At 38.3% G+C, this 24,503-nt stretch overlaps 1 protein-coding gene across 2 annotated transcripts in view; it reads left to right on the forward strand.

Annotated features, from left to right (window-relative positions):
- Nucleotides 1–24,503, forward strand: part of CD96 (CD96 molecule) — a 93,736-nt gene that overhangs the window by 40,168 nt on the left and 29,065 nt on the right. For both annotated transcript variants that reach the window (XM_080813616.1, XM_080813617.1), the window contains exons 6-8: nucleotides 2,262–2,352; nucleotides 4,374–4,562; nucleotides 11,828–11,920. In XM_080813616.1, coding sequence (XP_080669742.1) covers nucleotides 2,262–2,352; nucleotides 4,374–4,562; nucleotides 11,828–11,920 — 373 coding nt within the window. The remainder of the gene's footprint in view (nucleotides 1–2,261; nucleotides 2,353–4,373; nucleotides 4,563–11,827; nucleotides 11,921–24,503) is intronic.

Genomic DNA, 24,503 nt, shown 5'->3' on the forward strand with positions numbered 1-24,503 from the left:
CTGCTCTCCTACAGAACTGCCCAAATATTTTCTGCCACTTACTACATCATTCTTTGTGCAATTGCACAGGTATTCTGTGTATACTTAGAATAATGTGTTAGAGAAACCAATTCTTTGGCTTATCTCCTGAATGCAACAGGCGCGCATTACGTGAGTGAGTGATTTTGACTTCTCAACAGAGGAAATTGTGTGTGTACACTCATGGGTGTATACACACAGACTCTTGTCCATATTTACTTCATATATATTTTTTTAATTTAACATGTTTTTCTTCTGACTCATTTGGAAGTTCCCAAACAGCGGTAATTCTGCTTGCTCAGCAAAACCCTCTAAACTTGATGTTTCATAAGAGGTTTGACTTTGGTTTGAACTGGTTAAGTCTGTGGCTTTTTGAATTTAGAGAGACTGGGAGGGAGGAGTTCAGGACAAGAACTTCTGAAACAAAAATCTTGGAACACAGTTTGGAGGTGGTAAGAGAGTATTTGCAATGTGACTCACTCCATAAAATCTGAATTCAGAGAATCCACAAGAGTTAAAGTTTTTTAATATTTTTATTATGTTGACAAGAGATTTCTTCAGTAAGCCTGTTGCCTTTATAAAATAATGGAACCCTTACTTGTTCCTGATATTACCGTATCATCATCTTATGGTGGGTTAACCGAGCATGGAGAAAATGAGTCATGAGAGTGGTTTAAAGTATTGCCGTTAATAAAAACCTTTACCACGTTTTTTTTAAAAAAACATCTCATTTCCTGTAACTCTTACATCCTTTCCTGGACCACCTGAAGATAAACATCGATCTTTGGCATTTTACTGAATTAAAGAAATGGAACCCTCTTTTCTTTATTAAATAAATTATATTTTAGGGGACCTGGTTTTACATTTGATTTTCCAGGACAAAAAGTGACATTATGTCATGGGTCTGCATGGCTGATCCACACACATGTCCCCATTGTCAAGTGCAGAATGAGTGGAAACACTGCCGTGTTCTCTACCTGCCATTCTGCATTCCACAGACAGTCCCCTCTGAAAGTCTCGTGATTTCCTTGGGCTTTTTGTAGGGGTGTATGGGGAAGGTGCTAAACTGTACCTCCGTAGGACCTCACCAGAAAAATGCTACTCTAGTATCCTTAAATTTGGTTCTCAACTCTGCTCAGGACCAGACTCTCTGGGTATTATTAGTCTGTGGGGAAATTGGCACCCCAAGTATTACGTATAGTTCATTGTTCTTTACTAGTTAACTAGTGAATCCATCCATTATGGAAAATATTTGAGAACAAGAACAAGGGCTGGCTGTGTGTGAAATACATATATCTCTTGATGAGAAAACAAAAAACTATAACTGGGTTTATAATTTTGCAATGTCTCCAATAAAATAATGAGGATCCTATAGAGTCTTATTGGATATTTTCACCAGGCTGTTGAAATAAACTATCATCTCACAAAGAGTAAATACGGTGTTGGAAGTAAAACATAACTGACCCTACCTCTAAGCTTTCTGGTTTTGTAACATAAGCTACCTGTTCTGTCTCTTTCATGTTTCAGTACAATGTGTCTTACCAGGAGATATCTTGGACTGGGTCTGGAGTGGCAGAGTTCCCAATTGTGCCATCGACTACATTCCACTCCCTTTCACTATTCTGTGATTCGGGGCCTTGCTTTCCCCATCTGTCAAATGGCAGTGATAAGGCATGTCCTACCTGCCCTATAGGATTGTTAAGATGATAAAATGAAAAACCAATTACATAAATTCTCTACAAGTCAAAAGTAAGATGTTTATAATAACGGTGTCTGTGGTTATGGCTATAAGTAGTACCTTACATTATTTTGGGAGTGGAAACAACCAAAATATGGATATCTTTTAGCTTTTGGTCTAACAGAATATTCTTTTCTGGCTTCTGCCTGTTAGAGCTTCTCCATTTTTCTAGTCTTTGGCTTACGTCTAGTATTATTTTATTCTTCCTGTATGCAGTTGTGATCTGCCTTCTCCAGAATCCAGACTTGCAACATTAGTCTAGTCCTAGATTCTTCATAAGTTAACCTATGATTCCAGCCCTGAATTCATGACATCTCTATAGGAGACAGCCAATTTGTAGCTCACATTTTCACATAACCTCTGAAAGGTAAACACAGCTTTGTCGAAAGTGGAGAAAATCCTTTCCTGCCAATTTGCCGCATGTGACAGTTGGTAGGGTTGTAAGGGGTACCAGTTTCTTCTGAATTTGCAAATAAGCCTTTCTATGTTCTGCCTTTACCCCCAGAGAACATTTACCTGCTCCCTGAGGAATGTATTTCCCACAGCAAATCTCACATGGTTTATAGAAGGAGGCTTTCCTCAAGGTGAAAAAGAAGGTAAGGAAATCAGTCAGTCGAAATGGGTTTGGCAAAAAAAGAAAGAAAACAAAGAATAGAAATTACCATTGACCAAGTTGATCTTGGCGTTTAAAAACAACTCTCATTCCAAAACAAACATCATCTTGCCTACCAGGTGCTATTTTCTGATACCGCATCTAGTGCCTCTAAGAGGACAGGTGTGGGTCACATTTCCCAAAATTAAAAAATACACTTGACTTCTTCTTCTCCTTCTCCTTCTCCTTCTCCTTCTCCTTCTCCTTCTTCTTCTTCTTCTTCTTCTTCCTCTTCTTCTTCTTCTTCTTCTTCTAAGATTTCTTAGAAAGAGTGTGCATGAGCAGGGGGAGGGCAGAGGGGAAGGAAGAGGGGAAGCAGATTCCTCACTTGATGCCAGGACCCTGAGATCATGACCTGAGCCAAAATCAAGTGACCAGCTGAGCCACCCAGGAGCCCCACACCTGATTTTTTTAACTCGCATATAAATGCTCATGTTTTATTTAACTGTTAGTAAAAGCAGATCTCTTATAGGAGGGCAAAAAAAGTTTAATTCAACATACATTTATTAATAATTTCATTTATCAGATAACTTAGCACCACTGCTTTAAATCAATAAACAGATACTTTCTACTTTTTCTTGTAAGGCTCTGAGTGGGGTGGGGTGTGGAAGACTAGAGGAAGTATACATAAAGGACTGGGCTTTATGACAAGGAACTCCTCCAGGAGGATTAAAAAGTCTTGGAGCTGGAACACACATAGAGGCAAGCTCTGGTGAGAACGTACAAAGCTGTATTTTTCAGAGGTAGTAAACAGGCAGAACGATCCCAGCCATTCCCTGCCTGGGACAACAGCCCTTCCCCTTTCTCTTGAGTCATTCTTTTGCTCAAAGCTCAATATGTTTTCAACAGTAACTGAGTCCCATAGCTCTTGCTACATTATTACTTTTAACTGATAAAATAAAAAGTTTATGTTGATGAAGATTGTATCAATCCACTTGATTCATGTTTAGACTCTTACTGGGTTTGTTACTCACTTGAAAATAATTCACCCTTAATAATGATGGGTGCAATCCTGAAAATATCTCTTAAAGGTCATCAGACATATGTTCTCCTGTTAAGTAAGCCCTGGCTTGATGTGCTGGGTTACCCTCCCAACCATGAGGCCAGACAGTGTGGTAAAACTGCGTTTAGTTATTATTTTGGCAAGTAACAACTTCAAAACTAGCATTTAGAGCCCGTCGTGTAAAAAAGCTATGGAGAGTCCAGAAAGTTCTGGCCTACAGTGACAGATGGTTTTACATTAATTTCCTGCTGCCATGTGTGCTATTTGGAGGCTGGACTAACAGTGGCAGTTAAATAGTTTCTATTTCTAAAGGAGACTCACAAGACCCAAAATGACAGTGGTTATAAATCTATAGCTTATTTCAGGAAAAAGATACAATATAACAACACCATTAACGTAAGGGTACATATCACGTGTCTTGATTTACAGCAAGGGGGCCAGTGAAATCAGGCATAGGGTTCTTTTTAAAGGGAGGGATGACCAATATGGCAAAGAATACCTCAGAAATGGGGAGCCCAAAATGGAATCTTGGCTGAGGTTGTTTTATATTTTACTTAGACATATTCCTGCTGTGTAACCAGACTCGGCAGTAAAGCCTTCCCAGGTTCTAGCCCAGGTCACGTGCAAATGATAAATCTTACTGTTAGCAATAAACAATACTGGTGAGCTAGGACAGCCGGCCCCCAACCCCCTCCGACCCATGGTCACAAATAAAGCAACACTATTAATCAATACATTTTGTGCCTTGACCATGGATCGATACCATGCAGGAGCTTGAGCAAAACAGTTTAGGTTAACAGTTTAGGCCTGCTGGAATAAACCCTCAGTGTGCAGAAGCTGTGGTTTGACCATTTTAGACTCTGTTACTGTAAACTGGACCATCCCCAGCCATGCCTTGACATCATTTTATGGCTCATACAGAAAACACTGGTGACTGATCTTATCCCGGATCTATCTTGTAGGAATATACATTACTAATGAAGAGAGAAAAGACAAAGGTGGATTTTTGGAGCTGAAGTCTGTTTTGACAAGGGTGTATGGTAATAAACCAGCCGAATCAAACAACCTGACCATCTGGTGTATGGCTCTGTCTCCAGTCCCCGGAAATGAAGTGTGGAATATCTCATCTGAAAAGATCACTTTTTCCTTGGGTGAGTTGTCTATTTAATAAGGTCAACCAGGGGTGATCAAGACTGCCATAAACTCAGAACCCTTCTAATTAGAAGAAATAGAATGCTCATTATTTCCATGGTAGTTTAATCTTGGAAAACTCCTTACACAACTCAAAATTATTAAATTTCATACTATCAAAACTTTTTTGACAAAACAATGGGACTCTGCTTAAAAGAATTTCTTCAAATAAAAAGTAGCTGATTCCTGTTTCTGAGAATTTCTGGTGAATATGGCAAATTTTTTTCAACTTCCTTTAATAGTAGCTTTTTGCTAACATACCATATAATGAAAATTAACACTAATATATTGATGATCAAGAGAGATTCTTAAAATCCTGAAATCCCTTCTGAGTCACTAAAAACCTTCAATTATATTATAGAACTTATAATTTTAATACTTAAGTATTAAATTATATATAGAATTTATAATTTTAATACTTAAGCCATGTATGAGATATAAATAGCTTGAGGATAAGGATTCTATCCTAATGATTTTCATGCCCCTAGGTTGAAGCACAGAATCTGACACACTGAAGATTTTTATGACTTGAAAATTGATATGCAGGATCATTCTACTTATCACAACATTTGCTTAACCAGAATATTCGCTACTCTGTACCTCACCAGATAATGGAGATTTTTCTACCTAAAAGATATGAACAAATGTCTCAACAAATACAGCGACAACAGATTACCTATAAAAATAGAAGTTTGTAACGACAACTATCAAACATGCACAGATAACAGTAAAGTAATACTTAAGCAGATTTGTTAGCCATTATTACAACCCTGCAAGACCATTAACATCTTTTACCACCTTCTTATTTTCAGATACTGTAGTCTGTAACATACTCGTAAAATCCAGGATAACTTATAAGGAAAAGTTTCCCTTTGCTTCAAGGCCACTGTCTGGTCTTGGGTCCTACCCAGCCCTTTCACAAATGCAGGCAGTTGGTTCCTGGGAGCCTTGAATGGGAAGGGTACATGGCTCAATGCAAATCCACCATTGAGGAACAGGTGCCATTCTGAATCTGGGACAGTGGCATCGTGTTTATAATGCTGCACACGCGTCTCCCTATGAGCTCTGAGTTAATCATTCAGAAGTGGTCGTGGATTTACACTGGAACATCCATACTCAGTTTTGTCTAGTTCCTTCAGAGATAAATGCACGCCCTTTCTAGAAGGCTGGACACAGTTAAGGGCTACAGTGTTGGAATAGGGTAAAGGTAACTGGTTCTCATGTGGATTTGCCAGTAACTTTGGCAGACTCAAAGAACATGAGCTAACAACCAAACAATCTTAAATTCCTAAATCCCATCACAGAACCATGTTTAAAATTCCAATCCTTCCTGACATTAAAACTGAGTTTTTCTTGGTTTAAAGGTTTTATTTTATTTTATTTTAGAGAAGTTTTAGGTTGACAGCAAAAGAGGAAGGTGCAGAGATTTCCTACATCCCCCCCCCAACACATGTACATTCTCCCTCGCTATCAGCTTGACTCAGCACAATGGTTCATTTGTTACAACTGATGAACCTACACTGACACATCATAATCACCCAAAGTCCATAATTTACCTTGGGATTCACACTTGGTATTGTATATTCTATGGGTTTGGACAAATGTATTATGACATGTACCTGTCGGTGGTTTCAAACAGCCTTAAATTTTCTCTGCCCTAAAAATCCTTTTTGCTCCTCCTATCTATCCTTTACGCCCAACTCCAATCCCTGGCAACCACTGATTTTTTTTTTTTTTTTTAGTCTTTACAATTTTGCCTTTTCCAAATGTCATATAGTTGGAATCATACCGTATGTAGCGTTCTCAGATTGGCTTCTTTCATTTCATAATGTGCATTTAGGGTTCTTCAGTGTTGTCTTATGGCTTGGCAGCCTATTTTTTTAATAGTACTGAATACTATTCAATTTTATACATGGAGCAGTTTATATATCTGTTCACCTACTGAAAAACATTCTGGTTGCTTCCAAGTTTGGGCAATTATGAATAAAGCCGCTGTGAAGATCCACGTGGAGGTTTTTGTGTGGGTGTGAGTTTTCAGCTCCTTTGAGCGAATACAAAGGAGTAAAATTGCTGGACTGCAGGTAAGAGTATGTTTAGGTTTGTAAGAAGACACTTCACTCTCTTCCAAGGTGACAGTACTATCTTGCATTCCTGCCAGCAGCGAATGAGGGTTCCTGTTGCTCCACATCCGCATCAGCATTTCATACCGTCAGTGTTAATGGATTTGGGCCATTCTAATAGCTGTGCAATGATACCTCATTGTTGTTTGAATTTGCATTTCTCTGATGACATATTATGTGAATCATCTTTTCATATGCTTATTTACCATCCATTTATCTTCTTTACTGAGGTGTCTATTAAAGTCTTTGGCCCATTTTAAAATCAGGTAAGTTGTTATCTTACTGTTGAGTCTTAAGAGTTCTTTGTATTTTTCAAATAATAGTCCTTTACCAGTTGAATCTTTTGCAAATATTTTCCTCCCAATCTGTGGCTTGTCTTCGCATTTTCTTGAACTATGCTAAGTCCTAAGATCAGAAAATAATGACTAATTTTAGGATAATAAGGAAAGGCACTGATCCTGATACCCAAAGCATACCACAATTCCAGTTTTACAGGACAGCCCTTGATCTAGTATAATTTTAGGTTCTGAGCAAATGGTTATTTTTAAATTGTCAAATGGATTTTTAGCCCTTATGATCAAATTTTAAAGCCAATGAATCTTGAAAAGTGCAGTTTCCCAAAATTATAGCTTACATTCTAGTCACATTCTAGCATGGATCTTTGGGAATGATTTAGAAGATGTAGTGGAGACTCTGTAAAGCAGTGTCATCACTGGATCACACTCCCTTACTTGTTGTAAGTTCTGAAACACTTACTTCCAAACATACTTTCTGCTCATGGTAGTACTGCTGGGTGCTTTATGAACACTGGGAAAACTTCTGATGCCTTGTGCAAGAGTTATTGCTTTACCAAGCCATTACTGTTGACAGATATTGAGATGAAAATACAGGACAAAAATCTAAAGTGGAGAAATTCTGAGAATATTACAGAGCAGAAAGGAGATTTAGTAAGGGAAGAGGAGCTTTTGCTGCCCTTTGTTCCCAAAGAAGAGTTGGAAGCCTGCAAGCTAACAGTCCCCTGAGACAGTCCCTTCTCCACCTAACTCACAGTCTCCCAGGAAGTTCAAATGCTCAGTGATTCTTATTCTAGTAAACTCGGAAAAGGAGAGGGGTCAGGGCCAGGTGATCAGTGGCTCCTCAAGCAGCCATGGAGTACCAGGGCCTGCAGATTCCTGTGACTCAACAATAAATACATTTTTTTTTTTAAGATTCTTTCCAAAATATCCTACCCTGCTGTTACCAAACCCCAAGTTTGGCTGCCCCTTGCTCAATAGGCCAATACTCAAAAGAGAGTTTGGGGTTGGCTGGGTGGCTCAGTCCATTAAGCGGTTGCCTTTGGCTCAAGTCATAATCAATCCCGGGGTGCTGGATGAAGTCCCGCATCAGGCTCCTTGCTCAGCAGGGAGCCTGCTTCTCCCTCTGCCTTCTCTGCATGCCGCTCCCCCTGCCCGAGGGCTCTAACAAATACATAAAATCTTAAAAAAAAAAAAAAAAAGAATTTTGACTAGAAAGGAATATGAGCTTTATTCAAGAGATTGGCCACCTGGGGAGAAGGTGGACTCTTGTCCAAAGACTTTCTCCCTGGCCCGGGAGTTTTTAAAGGGGTTCAGGGAAGTTAGGTGGTAAGGGAATGTAGTGCTCTGTAACTTCTTGATGATATGCAGACTTGGTGGTCCCAGCTAGAGACCTTATCTCAGTGCTGGAGGGCTGTGCAAGGGGGTCTGCTTCCTGTTTCAGGAGGCGTAGGAGTGCTCGGTTCTTTCTAGGAAAGAATGAATGCAAGATCTATAGCTATTCAAAGGAAAGTTAATCAATCACATGGCCTAAGGGCATTTGCTAAAGTTCAAAGACTACTAGGTTAACAGGAGGGGCCAAGGTAGCTTGCTTCACTGCTAGCCTGGCTTACCAGAATGTCCAAAGTTGTAGCACAGTTGGGTCAACTTTTTTGGCATATATAGAGTTGCCTTGTCTTATTTTGTTTTGTTTTGAGGTGGAGGTGATTTTTTTTTTTTTTTTTTAGTTTTAAAACAAAAGTTGAGTGCAAATACCCCCTGGGGTGGGTAATGTCCTCGCTGTCATCAGCTGTATTCATCATTAAATGGCTTTCCATTTGGGATAGAGAGGGATTTAGGGGTTCATGAGTCATGTGTGTTTGAGGGTGGATGTGTATTTTGGAATATGGAGAAAGGATCAGAAAGGGATATCTCAATAGTGGGGCAAGAGAACAACTGAATATTGAGGCAGAATATGCCAAATCCTTCCTATTTCATGATTTTTCTCATACCCTGTCTGATCCTAGGGATCCTAAGAGTATCAGTTAAGGACTTTAATATACACAGAAATCACCCAAGGATCTTGTTAAAAAGAAGATTCTGATTCACTAAGTTGAGCTGGAGGGGGAGGGCCTGAGATTCTACGTTTCTAAACACGCTCCTAAGAGAAGCCATGGACTGCATTTTGACAAGCAAGGGTCTAGCAAGATCTGAAGTTTGGTTCATTTCTAGATGGACCAGCTAAGAGCTGATCCAAGCTCTGAGGAAGCCCTAGAACTGACCAGCTGCCCTGTGGGACAGACAGACACCTGGCCACTGCTACCCATGAGGGTGGTCCTGAGCATCCTGCCAGGCCTGCAGAGGAGACACACTCAGGAGCAGATGAAGTTGCTTTAGGCCAGCAGCGTAATCCCTTAGAACCGGATGCCAACTGTGATGGTCTGAAAACCGACTGACATGCTTCTGCTAAATTCTGCTTTTGACTTTTGGGAAATAGTTTTGTTTTTTTTTGTTTTGTTTTTTTATTTCCTGTTAGGTTTTAGCCACTTCTTTCTACACCCTCTGAGTTTTGTTTTGACCAAGGCAGAGTTTCTACTTTACAGGACACTCTGAAACAAGAAGGACTTTTTTTTTTTTTTTTTTTTTTTTTTGCTGCAGGTTTCATGTTGAAAGCCATGCATCATTTTTGTTACAGGGCAAAGAGTTCATCCTTAAATACAAATCTTCCGGTGGCAACTTCCTAATACACTGTAAGGATATGTGTGCAGAGAACCCCTCAGATTACAAAGCCATGTGGTGTTAAATATGGCAGAATAATATCTTAAAATAGAAATAGTAAATGAAAAATAAATTTTTCCCTTTGCAGAAATCTAGGATTAAGCATAACCTATCAACATCTTCTTTTCCAGAAGTCAGCAAACATGTTCTGTTTTTATCTTCCCGATAGTAAATATTTTATGCTTTGTGGACCATATGGTCTCTATCGCAGTTACTCAGCTCTGCCATTGTAGTACAAAAACAGCCGTAGACATTACATAAACAAATGGACATGGCTATGTTCCCATGAAACTTTATTTACAAACACAGGCGATGGGTGGAATTTGATTTGTGGGCCGTAGTTTGCCACCCTCTGTTCCAGTCAGTCTACAGAGCAAAACACCAAGGCATTCTTTCCAGGCCCATGCTTATTAAGGTTACTGCTTTGGCAGATGATGCTTACTATGCACCAGCCATCAGATAGGCACTTAAAGTTGGTCTTCTCTCTTTCAATGTTTAGAAGGAATCCATATGCATTCATTCATCCACTTGCATTTGCCAGGAACCAGAAATACCATGAGGAGCAACACAGTCACTTCTCTTGAGGGGTATACTGATGATGCAGAGTACTAAGGCCCCTGCTAAGTTAAACATTAGGACTCTGAGCACATCACAAAGATCCCTGGGATTCTTCAAGTTTCAGATGGTGCATACTAGGCTGTTTGCAATAGGAAAGTATAAGGAAACAGCATGCACACAAAGCAAGAATCCATGGAGATCAGGTTGAAATATCACCCCTTGGATTGAGCGGATGATTTGAGTTGTAAAAGATGATAGGCAGCATCGGGAAATGAAGTGGGGAATGGAGTGGGGGGAGGAAAATAATGATCAGATTTGAATGTCATGCTGAAGTGTTCAACTATGTTTCAGATGGGGTGGGTGGAAGAAGATGGTCATTCCACTAGCCTATTTGTATGCTCTCAGGTAACTTTCTACCCATCCCACACCTACCTCCTCAGAGCTTAATAGCAAGGGATCATTTATATCATAACAAGTCAGAGCCAGCTGTAAGCATCACCTACAGCCAACAGCAACAACACTACCAACACTGAAAATAAAACACAGATACATCTTGATAACAAAACACAGATCCCTTCCAATGTGCTATGTGCCATCAGGTGACACAACTTATAGAATATATTCTTTTCTCTTAAAATAAATTATAGAACAGAACCAATAGTATAATTTATAATTAAATGTCCAAGTAATTGACACAGCTCATCAGATGTGTGACACTCTACCCAATGTCATTATATCTAGAAAGTTGCAAAATTCCCTTGCCTCAAAATCATTTAACCATATTTAACCCTGACCTTCCTAAAGTCAATAGATCCTTTAGGCATTTGTAGATTATTTTATACTGCAAGTAGGACTATTTTACAGTTGAATAGTGGGAGCTTTAAGGAACTGATATAAATGTATTATATGATAAAACAATATATTCCAGCTTCTCTTTCATCCCTACCTGCCCCCACACACGCAGAGAGAAAAGTTATAACCAGATAAAAATTTTCTGACAAAAATGGGCATTTTAGAAATGGCAGTAATAATACCATTCATCTTAGGCTCATTGATGTTACTTCCAGTTGGATAGTTACATCATTGTTTCTACTCTTGCCAATAAAATTTTACAGGCTTTCAGATTTGTAGATTGTATGATTACTTTGCAAATACTTTGAAATATTAGCTGCTATAGTTGTTTTACCAGTGCTTGGTTAAATGTTATTTTCTCCAGGAAGCTTCTCCTGACTTCCCAATCTCAGCTGGTGCCCTTTCTTTGCAACCCCGTGGTGCCCTACACTCAACACAATGCCTGGCTCCCTGCCTATTACCTAGGGTCTGGACCTTAAAGGCAGCCTGATGTTCTCCACCACCATATCCCACAGCCTTAATGTAACAGACCTTCAATAACAATTTCTGAGATAAATGGATAAAGTTGTAGGGGAAATTAGGTCAACACATCATCTTTCTATTACAATATTTTGTTCCTCATCATTATCCATTTCATCCTTTCAGGCTCAGTGAACCCTTCCGTAGGTCCTCCGCTTGATGTTGTCACATCAACCGTTGGCACCCAACCTTCTCCAGTCAACAGCATGTCTCCTACAAGTAAGAATGTTTTCAGTCTTACTTTCTTTTTTTTTTTTAATTCTTTTTTTTTATTATTTGAGTGTAGTTGACACACAATGTTATATTAGTTTCAGGTGTACAACATAGTGATTCAGCTCCTGTTATGATGTGCTCAGCACAATGGTAGCCACTGTCTGTCACCATACAACACTGTTAAAATACAACACTGACTATATTCCCTATGCTGTGCCTTTCATCCCATGACCTACTTCTTCTATAACTAGAACCCTGTATCTCCTACTCACCTTCACCAGTTCTTCCCATTCCCATCCCCTTCCCCTCTGGCAAGCATAAGTTTGTTCTCTGTATTTATAGGTCTGATTTGTCCTGGTTGTTTATTTATTTGTGTTTATTTTTAGAGTCCACATATAAATGAAATTATATGGTATTTATCTTTCCCTGTCTGACTCATTTTATGTAGTGTAATAACCGCAAGCTCTATCCATGTTGTCGCAAATAGCACAAACTCATCCTTTTTTAAGGATGCATAATAATCCATCTTCCTTATCCACTCCTCTGTTGAGTAGACCCTTGGGTGGCTTCCATATCTTGGCTATTGTAAATAATGCTGTAATAAACATAGGGGTGCCTATCGTATATCTTTTCAAATTCATGTTTTCATTTTCTTTGGGTAAATACCCAGTGGTGAAGTTATTGAATTATATGGTACTTCACTTTTTATTTTTTTCTTCATACTATTTTTCCGTAGTAGCTGTATTCTCACAAAGGTTCTTTTTTCTCCATATCTTCTCTGGCATTTGTTATTTCTTGTCTTTTTGATTTTGCCATTCTGACAGGGATATCTCAGTGTGTTGTTTTTTTTTTAAAAGATTTTATTTATTTATTTGACAGAGAGAGATCACAAGGAGGCAGAGAGGCAGGCAGAGAGAAAGGGGGAAGCAGGCTGGCTGAGAGAGCCCGATGTGGGGCTCGATCCCAGGACCCTGAGATCGTGACCTGAGCCGAAGGCAGAGGCTTAACCCACTGAGCTACCCAGGCACCCCTCAGTGTGCTTTTGATTTGCATTTTCCTGTATGTCTTCTGTAGAAAAAAATATGAAATGTTCATATTTGCAGGTTCTCTGCCCATTGTTTTAAATTGGATTGTTTGGTTTTTTGGTATTGAATTGTATAAGTTCTTTATTTTATTTTTTATGTTTTATTTTAGTTCTAGTTAGTTAACATATAGTGTTATACTAATTTTAGGTGTACAATATAGTCATTCAACAATTCCATACATAATCTGGTGCTCATCATCTCAACATGACAAGTGTACTCCTTAATCCTCATCACCTATTTCACCCATACCCCTACCCCCCCCCTCTGGTAACATCAGTTTTTCTCTATAATTAAGAGTCTGTTTCTTAATTTCGCTCTCTCTCTTTCTTTTTCTCTCTGCTCATTTGTTTTGTCTCTTAAATTCCACATGAGTGAAATCATATAGTATTTGTCTTTCTCTGACTTATTTTGCTCAGCATTGTACTCTTTAGCTGCGTCCATGTTGTTGCAAATGGCAAAATTTCATTCTTTGTTTTGACTGAATAACATTCCATGGTATAGATATAAACATAGATATAGATATAGTAATAGATATCACATCTTCTTTATCCGTCCATCTGGATAAATGGAAATTTGACTGCTTCCATAGTTTGACTATTATAAATAACACTGCCAACATGTATCCCTTTGAATTAGTGTTTTTTGTGGGGTTTTTTTTTTTTGGTAAATACCCAGTAGCACAATTATTGGATCATAGGGTGGTTCTCTTTTTAAATTTTTGAGGAACCTCCATACTGCTTTCCAGGGCGGCTGCACCAGTTGCGTTCCCACCAACAGTACACAAGGGTTCCTTTTTCTCCACATCCTTGCCAACATTTACTGCTTCTTGTGTTTTTGATTTTAGCCATTCTGTTGAGTGTAAGGTGTTGAGCATCTTTCCATGCATCTCTTAGTCACCTGGATGCCTTCTTTGGAGAAATGTCTGTTCATGTCTTCTGCTGAATTTATTTTTGGGGTGTTGAGTTTTTTTTTTTTTTTAAAGATTTTTATTTATTTGCCAGAGAGAGAGAGAGTACACACAAGCAGGCAGAGAGGCAGGCAGAAGCAGCGAGAGAAGCAGGCTCCCTGCTGAGCAAGGAGCCTGATGTGGGACTCGATCCCAGGACCCTGGGATCATGACCTGAGCCGAAGGCAGCGGCTTAACCCACTGAGCCACCCAGGTGTCCCGGGTGTTGAGTTTTATAAGTTCTTTAAATATTTTGGCTATTAGCCTCTTATTGGAGATATATATATATATATATATATCTTCTGCAGATATCTTCTCCCATTTGGTAGGTTGACTTTTTGTTTTATTGATAGTTTCCTTTGTTGTGCAAAAGCTTTTTATTTTCATGTAATCTTCCAGGATTTTTATGGTTTTAGGTCTCACATTTAGGTCTTCAGTTCATTTTGAGTTTATTTTTGTGTATGGTGTTTGAAAATAGTTCAGTTTCACTCTTTCACATGTAGCTCTCCAGTTTTCCCAGCACTATTTGTTGAAGAGATTTTTTTCCCATTGTATATTCTTGCCTTCTTTGTCATAGATTAATTGACCATATAAGCATGGACTTATTTCTGAGCTTTCTATTTTGTTCCACAATCTGTGTGTCTGTTTTTTTTTTTTAAAGATTTTATTTATTTGTTTGACAGAGAGAGATCACAAGTAGGCAGAGAGTCAGGCAGAGAAAGAGAGGGAAGCAGGCTCCCTGCTGAGATGTGGGGCTAGATCCCAGGACCCTGGGATCAGGACCTGAGCTGAAGGCAGAGGCTTAACACACTGAGCCACCCAGGCACCCCTGTGTGTCTGTTTTTGTGTCAGTATTATACTGTTTTGATTACTATAGCTTTGTAGTATATCTTAAAATCTGGAATTGTGATACTTCCAGCTTTGTTCTTAAGATTGTTTTTGGCTATTTTGGGGTCTTTTGTGGTTGCATGCAAATTTTAGTATTATTTGTTTTAGTTCTGTGAAAAATGATGTTGGTATTTTGATAGGTATTGTACTGAATCTGTAAACTGACGTGAGTAGTATGGATATTTTAACAATATTAATTCTTCTGATCAATGAGCATAGGATGCTTTCCATTTATTTGTGACATCTTCAGTTTGTTTCATCAGTATTTTATAGTTTTCAGAATACAGGTCTTTCACTTCTTAGGTTAAGATTATTCTTAAGGTTTTTCTGGTTTTGTTTTTTTATTTCTGGTGCAATTATAAACAGAATTGTTTCTTAATTCCTCTGTCTGGGAATTATTAGTATATTAGTATATAGTATTAGTATTAGTGTTATATATTAGTATATAGTATTAGTATTAGTATATAGAAAAGCTACTGATTTCTGGGTATTAATTCAGTATCCTGCAACTTTATTGAATTCATTTATTACTTCTAGTGGTTTTTTGGTGGTGTCTTTAGGATTTTTTTATATATAGTAGCATGTCATCTTCAACTAGTGACTACACTGTTTTATTTTCCATGAGCTATCAATCTTTTAACCAAGCAGATTGATAAAGGAAACATTTTCAAAAAATTTGTATGGTTCACATTCTTTTATTACCTATAACATTTTAGGCAAATATATTAAGTACTATTCTTACAGCTTTAAAGAGTTAACATAGCTTCCAAAGCCCTTCACTTGAAACCCTGGCAAAATTAGGGTCAATAAATATGCAGTGAGAAATTTAAATTCTGTATTTATTATTAAATAGGTTAATAAATTGACAGTCTTCTCCACAACTGTGTTCTCAGTGGGGTGTTTAAGAAATTGGTTATAAATGGGCATCCTGTGGACCAGATGTAGTTAGATAGTTTTAAATTTAAATTTGTTCTAGTTCATATTAATTTTGACAAAGTTGACTGGTGAGGACTGTGAATTCAGCCTCCCAATGGCATTATTAATAATGGAGGCCAGGCTGGGTCAGTGTTACTCTGGCAAAGGGAGAGCAGTGACTTTCAGAAGGTCACACTGATGCAAACAAATCATAAATTCCCACGCCTATAGCCTTTGTGTTTAACAAAGAACCTTGGTGACTTTCTTTAGTGTATATATATATATATATATATATATATATATATACACACACATCCTGTACAAAGGAGAAGTACAGTTCTCATTTCTTATTTAATTAAAGCTATCAATTTTAGCTCAAAATGAGAACGGAAAATGAAATAAAACAAAAGCAGTCAGGAGAAATGAACAATTCTTTCAGCCTGTGCACTTTGGCACATAGCCTGCAGTCACTGTCACAGGTTGATACCTCTCAGAAAATGAAGTATGTGGCAGGGTGGGAAATGTCTGCAGATCACCCAGCAGAAATTTTACAGTCATCCGATTTCTCCTAGTTCTTAATGTTTTGCAGTTTTTATTGGAAGCTGCTTTTTCTTCCACTCCTAACTCATCATTCAGCAATAAACCTCAGTAGATTATGTTATCCTTCATTCAACAAATATTTGCATAGTCAAAAACAATACCTTAAATTTCTTTGTTACTCTACATATTATCCAGTTACCCAGCTCTCCCTAATCAATTATCCCCAACATCAGCAACTTTTAAAACATATATTGTCTTACATGATTTTGGGGTCAGAAAGCCAGGAGGAGCTGAGCTGGATGGTATGTTTCAGGTCTTTTCATGAGGTTAGAATCAAATGGGGTTGGTTGTGGCTTCAGTTATCTGAAGGCTTGACTGGGGCTAAGGGTTCTGCTTCCAAGTCTGAGCATGTTGTCAGGAGGCCCTTGTCCCTCATCATAGGCGCCTCTCCAGAAAGCTTCTCACGTCAGAACAGCTGCCCTTGCTCAGACCAAGGAATTCAAGAAACAGAGTAACCAAGACAGAAGTTGCACTGCCGTTTTATTGCACGCATCATTTTGCTTTATTAGAAACGAGTCACTAAGTCCAGCTCAGACTCAAGAGGAGAATTAGGCTCCACTTCTTGAAGGGAAGAGTATTAAAGAACCTGTGGACAAATTAAAACCACCATATCCTGTCATTTAGAAAATATTTGCACATAAAATACAATACAGTTTGATCTTTATTATGGGAGGTAGACAGAGCAAGCATTATCATCCCCATTTTCCAGATGAAGTCATTGAGATGAAGTCACTGAGACGACCACACAACTAGTAAGTGGCAAAGTTAGTATTCACACCAAAGTCTTTGGACTCAAATCTAGTTCTTGCCACATTCGATACCAGGGTTTCTCCAATTGGCCTGAATACTTTGTGAGGACAGGGGACATATACCCAGCATGGAGTAGATGCACAAAAGTACTAGTTGAATGGAGCACTGGGTGTGGTGCATAAACAATGAATTCTGTTACACTGAAAAGAAATTAAATTTTAAAAATGAGGGAAAAAAAAGTACTAGTTGAATAAAAGAATTAAGGAAAATACTGCCCCTTCACTATATAAGCATCATTTAGTATACTCCATGATGTCTTTAACAAGAGATGATAATTTATTTCTGCCTTCAAAATGGTTCCAGTGTACTTGGAAAGAGATTATGTCTGCCCACAAAAATGATAATTCAAAAATAGTATAGTGAAAGGTGCTGCATCTTATAGAACTAAAATACTCAGGGAGAGGTACAGACCAGCAAATTTTTGACTTTGAGTAAGAAGATGTCCCTGTGGGTTTTGGAGCCAGGAAATGTTACCAAAGAGTGGAAATAAGATGACTGACCTTTTAAGTATGTGTTGCATTTATTTGACTCAGTTGAGAGCTTGAAAAAAATTCTAAGCAAAGAGAACAAAGTGAGTAATTTGTGCATTGGCAAGAATGTTTGTGGGAATTTGAGAAAATATTAGGAGATAAGTTTGGGTCAGAGGATGGGATTATGTAGCAGAGAAGCAGGGAAGAAGATTAGAAAATGCAGAATAAAGAAAATGTTAAGCCCCAGCCCAAGAATTCTCAGTGTTATCCCTTAGGAAATGGGACTGGGAGCCCAGTAAATATTTTTTAGAAAAGAAGTGACATAATTAATTTACCAAATATTAAGCCATGACTACATACCAGGTGTTCTTCCAGGTACTGAGAATCCGACAGTGACCAAAAAAGAAAACAGTTATGCCCTTATGATACTAACATTCTACCAGCTGAAAGCAGAAATGAGTTTCTCATACCGAGTTTTCCACAGGGTTAGTTGATATACATTAAATGCATCCATCAGACCAAATACCATTCTTATTTCTGTGAAGAAATTCAAGGAAAGAAAAAGAACATTTGTTACCTTAAGGAGGCTGCAACATAAAATAGCTCTAGTATTAGACAGGGAAAGAGAATACAGTCAAATGAACATACTCGTTAAAAAGCAGGAAGAAAGTCTGATCTACTCTCATGCTAAAGTGATATGGTTGGGAAATTTCTGGAAAGTCACAAGAGCTCCTTAAAATAAGATTTACCACACTGAACCACAGGACTGTTGTAGATCAGTGGTTCTCAGCAGGGAAACTTGGCCGCCCCCTTCCCAGGGACATTTGGCAGTGTCTGGGGACATTTTTGTTTGCCACAATTGGCGGGGAGGGTGCCACCTGCCAAAGCCAAGGATGCCACATGTTATATAGCACAGGACAGGACGACCTCCACAACAAATTATCTGGTCCAAAATGTCAGTGGTGCTGAGATTGAGAAACCATTTTAGATCAAGGCTCAGGTATGAGAATAGCTGTTTCTCACTTCACAAAATCCGGACCTCTGTCAAAAGAGTAACAAATTATGTTTGGAACAATTTTCAGTCTAAAATGTCAAAAAATGTTAAATCAGTGGCTCTTTTAGGCTAAACAAAACTTATTTTCTTAGAAGAAACACTGAATTACAACTGAAAAATCCAAATTTTGTCTTGGTAATCTGGAGGGTCATTGTGAAATCACATGATGACTGGCTGCCTTATGTCTCAGAAGCTAAAAGGATTCACCCTTTGTGTTCTTTTAAGAAAGGAAACAAGATGGAACATGTCATGGAGACCAGCTTCAAAAGGCTGTGGTTTCATTCCAAATTCTACTATGGAATGCACTGTATAATTCAGTCATAATTATTAAGCTACATGTCTTGCTGCAAACATTCAGTTTGTATTTTTTTTTTCTTCCTCAGCTTAAGGATTTTTTTTTTAATGAATGTAAGATAATGCAAACAATGTTCTTTGACTAGAGAAGGAGAGCCTCGTAACAAACTGCAGGAGTTACCTAGGGAGCCCAGCACAATTCAGCCTGAACTGATGGGTGTTTTCTGAGTCCTAGCTGCATCTGCAGCACTGTCCTAGGAAAAGACATGAGGCTGACAAGCTAAATGGGGAGACAAGGCAACCTGATGGGGTGGAACAATCAGAGACACCTGACCATTCTCAGGTGAGGCAGTACTTAACTCAGGCCCTCCCGGTGCTCTGAGTAGGGCCCTATGCCTTCGAACTCTGGCTTTGAACTGGCTTCAGGGTGTGTGACTAAAAGAACGGCCCTCAAAAATGCCAGCCCCAATGGTGGCAATCATACAAGACATTTATTCATTTAACAAATACACACTGAGTACCTAAAAGTTGCCAGGAACTTAAGAGGTGCTGGCATACAACGATGAACAAGACAAGCAGGACCCCAGTTACACAGAGCTCGCATTTCTAGCACGACCAACTTGCCTGCTTTCCCATTTCACTGTCTACCAGGCCACAGGCCTTTTGGCTCTGCCTCAGATTTTTGTCTGCATATGAACCCTTGGACCTGATGGTGTTGGTTTTGATATTTAGCCTTCTCTAAAACTTTAGCTAATCTCCACAGTCTAGATCTTTCTACTCCTGAACATTTCAGATAAAATAATCAGGTCCAGTCTGACCCTAACGATTGGCTAGCTCTACAAGTAAGGATGCTTAATGCTCAGTAGGTGGGGATCAGACACTGAGGGGTACGGACTGAAGGAAGCAGCTGCCTAGGGGAAGCAACAAAACTGATTTATGAGAAAGCATGTCAGAATGGCTGGGGGATTACACTGGAAGATATCCCATTGGACAAGATTGTCAAATATAAATCACAGTGGGGAGCAGAGGTATTGAGTATTGCTTATCTTGTCTTCCCTCTTCGGAACAAGGTAGCTGTGGAAAAAAAGCTATTGGCTGGCCTATTCTTGCATTCATTTCATAAATTACTGAGTGTCTGTAAACACACCACACAACATGTAATGAGCTCTGTCATGCTTCCTGTCATTTCCCCCCGGGGGTGTGGGGGTGGTCCTGAAAATCCTTTCCAGACCAGTAATCCGGCAATACGCATTGCCTTAGCCATTCAGTGAGCACATGTTCCTCAAATAATCTGCCTCCCCTGGGCAAACAGTCTTGGGCAGAGATCAAGATTTCACACCATGTATTTCCTTTATGCTGGTCTGAAGGTCAATATCCCTCTAATCCTGACATCAGGGATTGGTGAACCGGCGCAGATGTGTTTAGATGTAGTTGATGGCCTATATTCTTTTAAGTGCAGTGCTCCAGCTAATGTCATTGTGGGTTTAAAGGTTCTTTGAGCTGCAGGTGAATTGATGGAGTACAATTTACACATTTGCCAAGGAAGCTGGGTGGCTATGTGGGTAGACAGTATGTCAATAGGTGGAAGGTCAAGTAAAAATATTACTATTTGAAGAAATAAATTAAATTTCCAGATTCAGTTTTACATAGAAATAAGGCAAAGTCTTGAACAATTGAGCTTGACAAACCAGATCACTCTGACAGCAGCAACCTGAACTTACAAATAACTTTTACCTTTATGTTTAGTTGAATAAATGAGCTGAACTGAGTACATTAGCAAAAAAAAAAAAATTTCTTTTCCCCATTATTAACTCCAGATGAGCTCTCTTGAATAATTTCTCCTTAGCCTCTATAGGCTTTTTCTGATGATTTTCATATAATAAATGTTGTCTGGTCCCTTTCAGATTCAAGAATGGACTTGTGTCAATAATTTAAAAAGGCTTGTCAAATGTAATGTCAAAACTTGCAAAAAATTAATTTGACCCAGAACTTTCCCACTTCTCTACCCACCACACATGGGTGTACCTCAGCTGCAGAAGCTGGGGATGGAAGGTTGTGTGCTTCATGTCTGTGGGGGTTGGGGTAGAAGAAATGTCTGTGATTTCCTGGCTCAATCAGTCCTCTCCTGCACTCCTACTTATTGGTTTGGACCTCTCTTTTGGGGTTATATCATGTAGAAAAGAGGAGAGAAGTAGGTATGAAAAGACCTTCCTTATCAGGCTGACTGTAATCTGACCTAAGTGCCCTCTAGATGGGGTGAATAAAAAATGTGTCATCTTGACCTCATGGGGCACTCTGGCAGATTTCTCAGAAGTCTATGACTGGCCTTTAGCTATTGTCTGCTTGATGCAGTCCATGCCTCTCCTCCAATCTTCTGTTTATTATCCCCCTACAGCTTATAAGCTTCCAGAATTCTGTCCTCTTAGGAGATTTTTGTTCCTGTAGATATTCTTCCTGGGTGAGATTTCTTATCATGGCACCCTGTTTTGCATGGGAAAACATGTACCTTGGCCTCCTATTTGGAGAAAGTGCTTTTCTTCTCCAATATGGCCATTCAATTCTTCTAGTCAAGCATAGGTTCCCAATGTAGCTTAAGTCAGGCACTAGTTCTCTTCATCCCAAATGCCAGGACACATAAGCTAATAACTCTGAGTGGTTCTCTTGAAACTACACTTCACTTGGGCTAAGGCAAGCCTCTCCATGAGAGGGGACATGACTCAAAGCACCCTGATAACTCTCTTTTAAAAAATCCTCACTTGGGGTTCTTGTCCCTTACATAGTCTTGAGGTTGACTGATGATGGGCCAGAGTTAATGGAACCCACTCCACATGCCCTTCATAGGTGGTCTAGAATTCTGCTTTAGAAGTGAGGATGACTTGCCCTATAATATCATTCTTAGCCTTTGGAACCTCATCTAAAATAAAAGTACAAAGAGCTCCACTTGAAAATTCTGTTCTGTATTATCCATTAAAATTCAGCTTTTAAAAGAAATTCAGTGAGACTAACAATGATTTATCCAAAAAGGAAATCAAGAAAACAGTTCCATTTATAATAGCATCAAAAGGACTAAAATGCTTAAGAATAAATTTAAGTGAGGAGGTAAAAGACCCATACACTGAAAACCGAAAACATTGATGAAAGAATTTGAAGGAGACACAAACAAATAGACATCTGATGCTCATGGATTGGAAAAATTAATATTGTTAAATTTTCCATGCTGCTCAAAATGATATGCAGATTTAGTATAGTCCTTATCAAAATTCCAATGGCATTTTTCACAAAAATAGAAAAACAATCCTAGAATTTATAGTCACAAAAGATACCATATAGCCAAAGCAATCTTGAGAGAGAACAGAGTTGGAGGCATCACGCTTCCTGATTTCTCACTATACTACAAAGCTGTAGTAATCAAAACAGTATGGTACTGGCATACTTTCAGACACACAGATCAACAGAACAGAATAGAGAGCCCAGAAACAAACTCAAGCATATATGGCCAACAAGTTTTTACAAGGGTCCCAAGAATACACATGGAAAAGGATAGACTCTTCAATAAATGGTGTTGGAAAACTAGATATCAATTTGTAGAAGAATGAAATTACCTTACAGCATACACAAAAATCTCCTCAAAATAGGGTAAAAACTTAAACACAAGACCTGAAAGTATAAAACTCCTAGAAGAACACATAGGGGAGAAGCTCCTTGACATTGGCCTTTGCACTGTTTTTAGATATGACACCAAAGCTTGGACAACAAAAGCAAAAACAAACAAGTGTACTATATCAAACTAAAAAACTTCTGTATAGCAAAGGAAAGAAACAACAAAATGTAAAGGCAACCTATACATTGGGAGAAAATATTTTTAAGTCATATATCTGATAAGGGGCTAATATCCAAAATATATAAGGTGCTCATTCAACTCAATAGCAAAACAAGAAACAACTCATTAGGAAGTGGAGATGCAATGTGGGGGGGTTGGGGGGAGGTAGGAAAAGAAAAAATGAAAAGATGGGATTGGGAGGGAGACAAACCATAAAAGACTCAATCTCAAAAAACAGACTGAGGGTTGCTGGGGGGAGGGGGGACGGGAGAGGGTGGTGGGGATATGGACATTGGGGAGGGTATGTGCTATGATGAGTGCTGTGAAATGTGTAAACCTGGCGATTCACAGACCTGTACCCCTGGGGATAAAAATACATTATATGTTTATTAAAATAAATTTTAAAAAAGTAAAAAAAAAAAAAAGAAACAACTCATTAAAAATGGGCAAAGGACCCAAATAGACATTTTTCCAAAAGAGACAAAAAAAAAAAAATAGCCGTCAAATACATGAAAAGAACCTCAATAGCACTAATCATTAGGGAAGTGCATATCATAACCTCAATGAGATATCACCTCCCACTTTGTAGGATGGCTTTTACCAAAAAAATAAAAGATAAAAAGTGTTAGTGAGGATATGGAGAAAAGAGAACTCGTCACTCTTGGTAGGAATATGAATTTATGCAGCCATTATGGAAAACAATATGAAAACTATTATGTAAAATGATTTTTGAGGTTCATCAAAAAGGTAAAAAAAGAATACTGTATGATCCAATAATCTCTATTCTGGTTATATACACAAAGAAAAATCAGTTACATCTAAGAGGTAAGGAAACAACCTAATCTTCCATTGACAGAAGAATGGGTAAAGAAAGTGTGTGTGTGTGTGTGTGTGTGTGTGTAATTCAGTCTTAAAAAAGAAACAGATTTTGCCATTTGCAACAACATGGATGAACCTTCACATCATTATACTAAGTAAGTGAAATAAGCCAGACACAGAAAAAGAAACCTGCATCTCATTTATAAGTAGAATTTAAAAGAGTGAAATACATGGAAGCAAAGAGTAAAACACTAGTTACTGGGGTGGAGAAGTGGGAAATCAGAGAGATATTGTTCAAAGGGTACAAAGTTGGAGTTATGTAAGATTGATAAGTCTGAAGATCTAATGTACAGCTTGATGACTATAATACTATATTATACTATATTGAATATATATAATATATATTAAAATATATAAAATTCCATGTTGAATATTGGATATTTGCTAAGAGTAGATTTTAGGTGCTCTCATTGTACGAAAAAACAATGTTAATTATGTGAGGAAGGATATGTTAATTAGCTGACTGTACTAATCATTTGACTATATATGTTTATATTGAATCATATTGCACACCTAAAATATAGACACTTTTTATTTAAAAACTAAAATCCTGAGGCAAAGGGACATAAAAACAAAGATAAACTACTGATGCTACATCGAAATAACAATCTTCTGCACAGCCAAGAAAAGAGTCAACAAAACTAAAAGGCAACCTACTGAATGGGAGAGGAGTTTTGCAAATGATATATCTGATAAAGGGCTAATATCCAAAATCTATAAAGAACTGATACAACTCAATACCAAAAAAAAAAAAAAACCCAACAACAAAGAATCCAATTAAAATGGGCAGAAGACATGAACAGAGGTTTCTCCAAGAAGACATAGATG

This window comes from Martes martes, assembly GCF_963455335.1.
Source record: "Martes martes genome assembly, chromosome: 1".
Lineage (NCBI taxonomy): Eukaryota > Metazoa > Chordata > Mammalia > Carnivora > Mustelidae > Martes > Martes martes.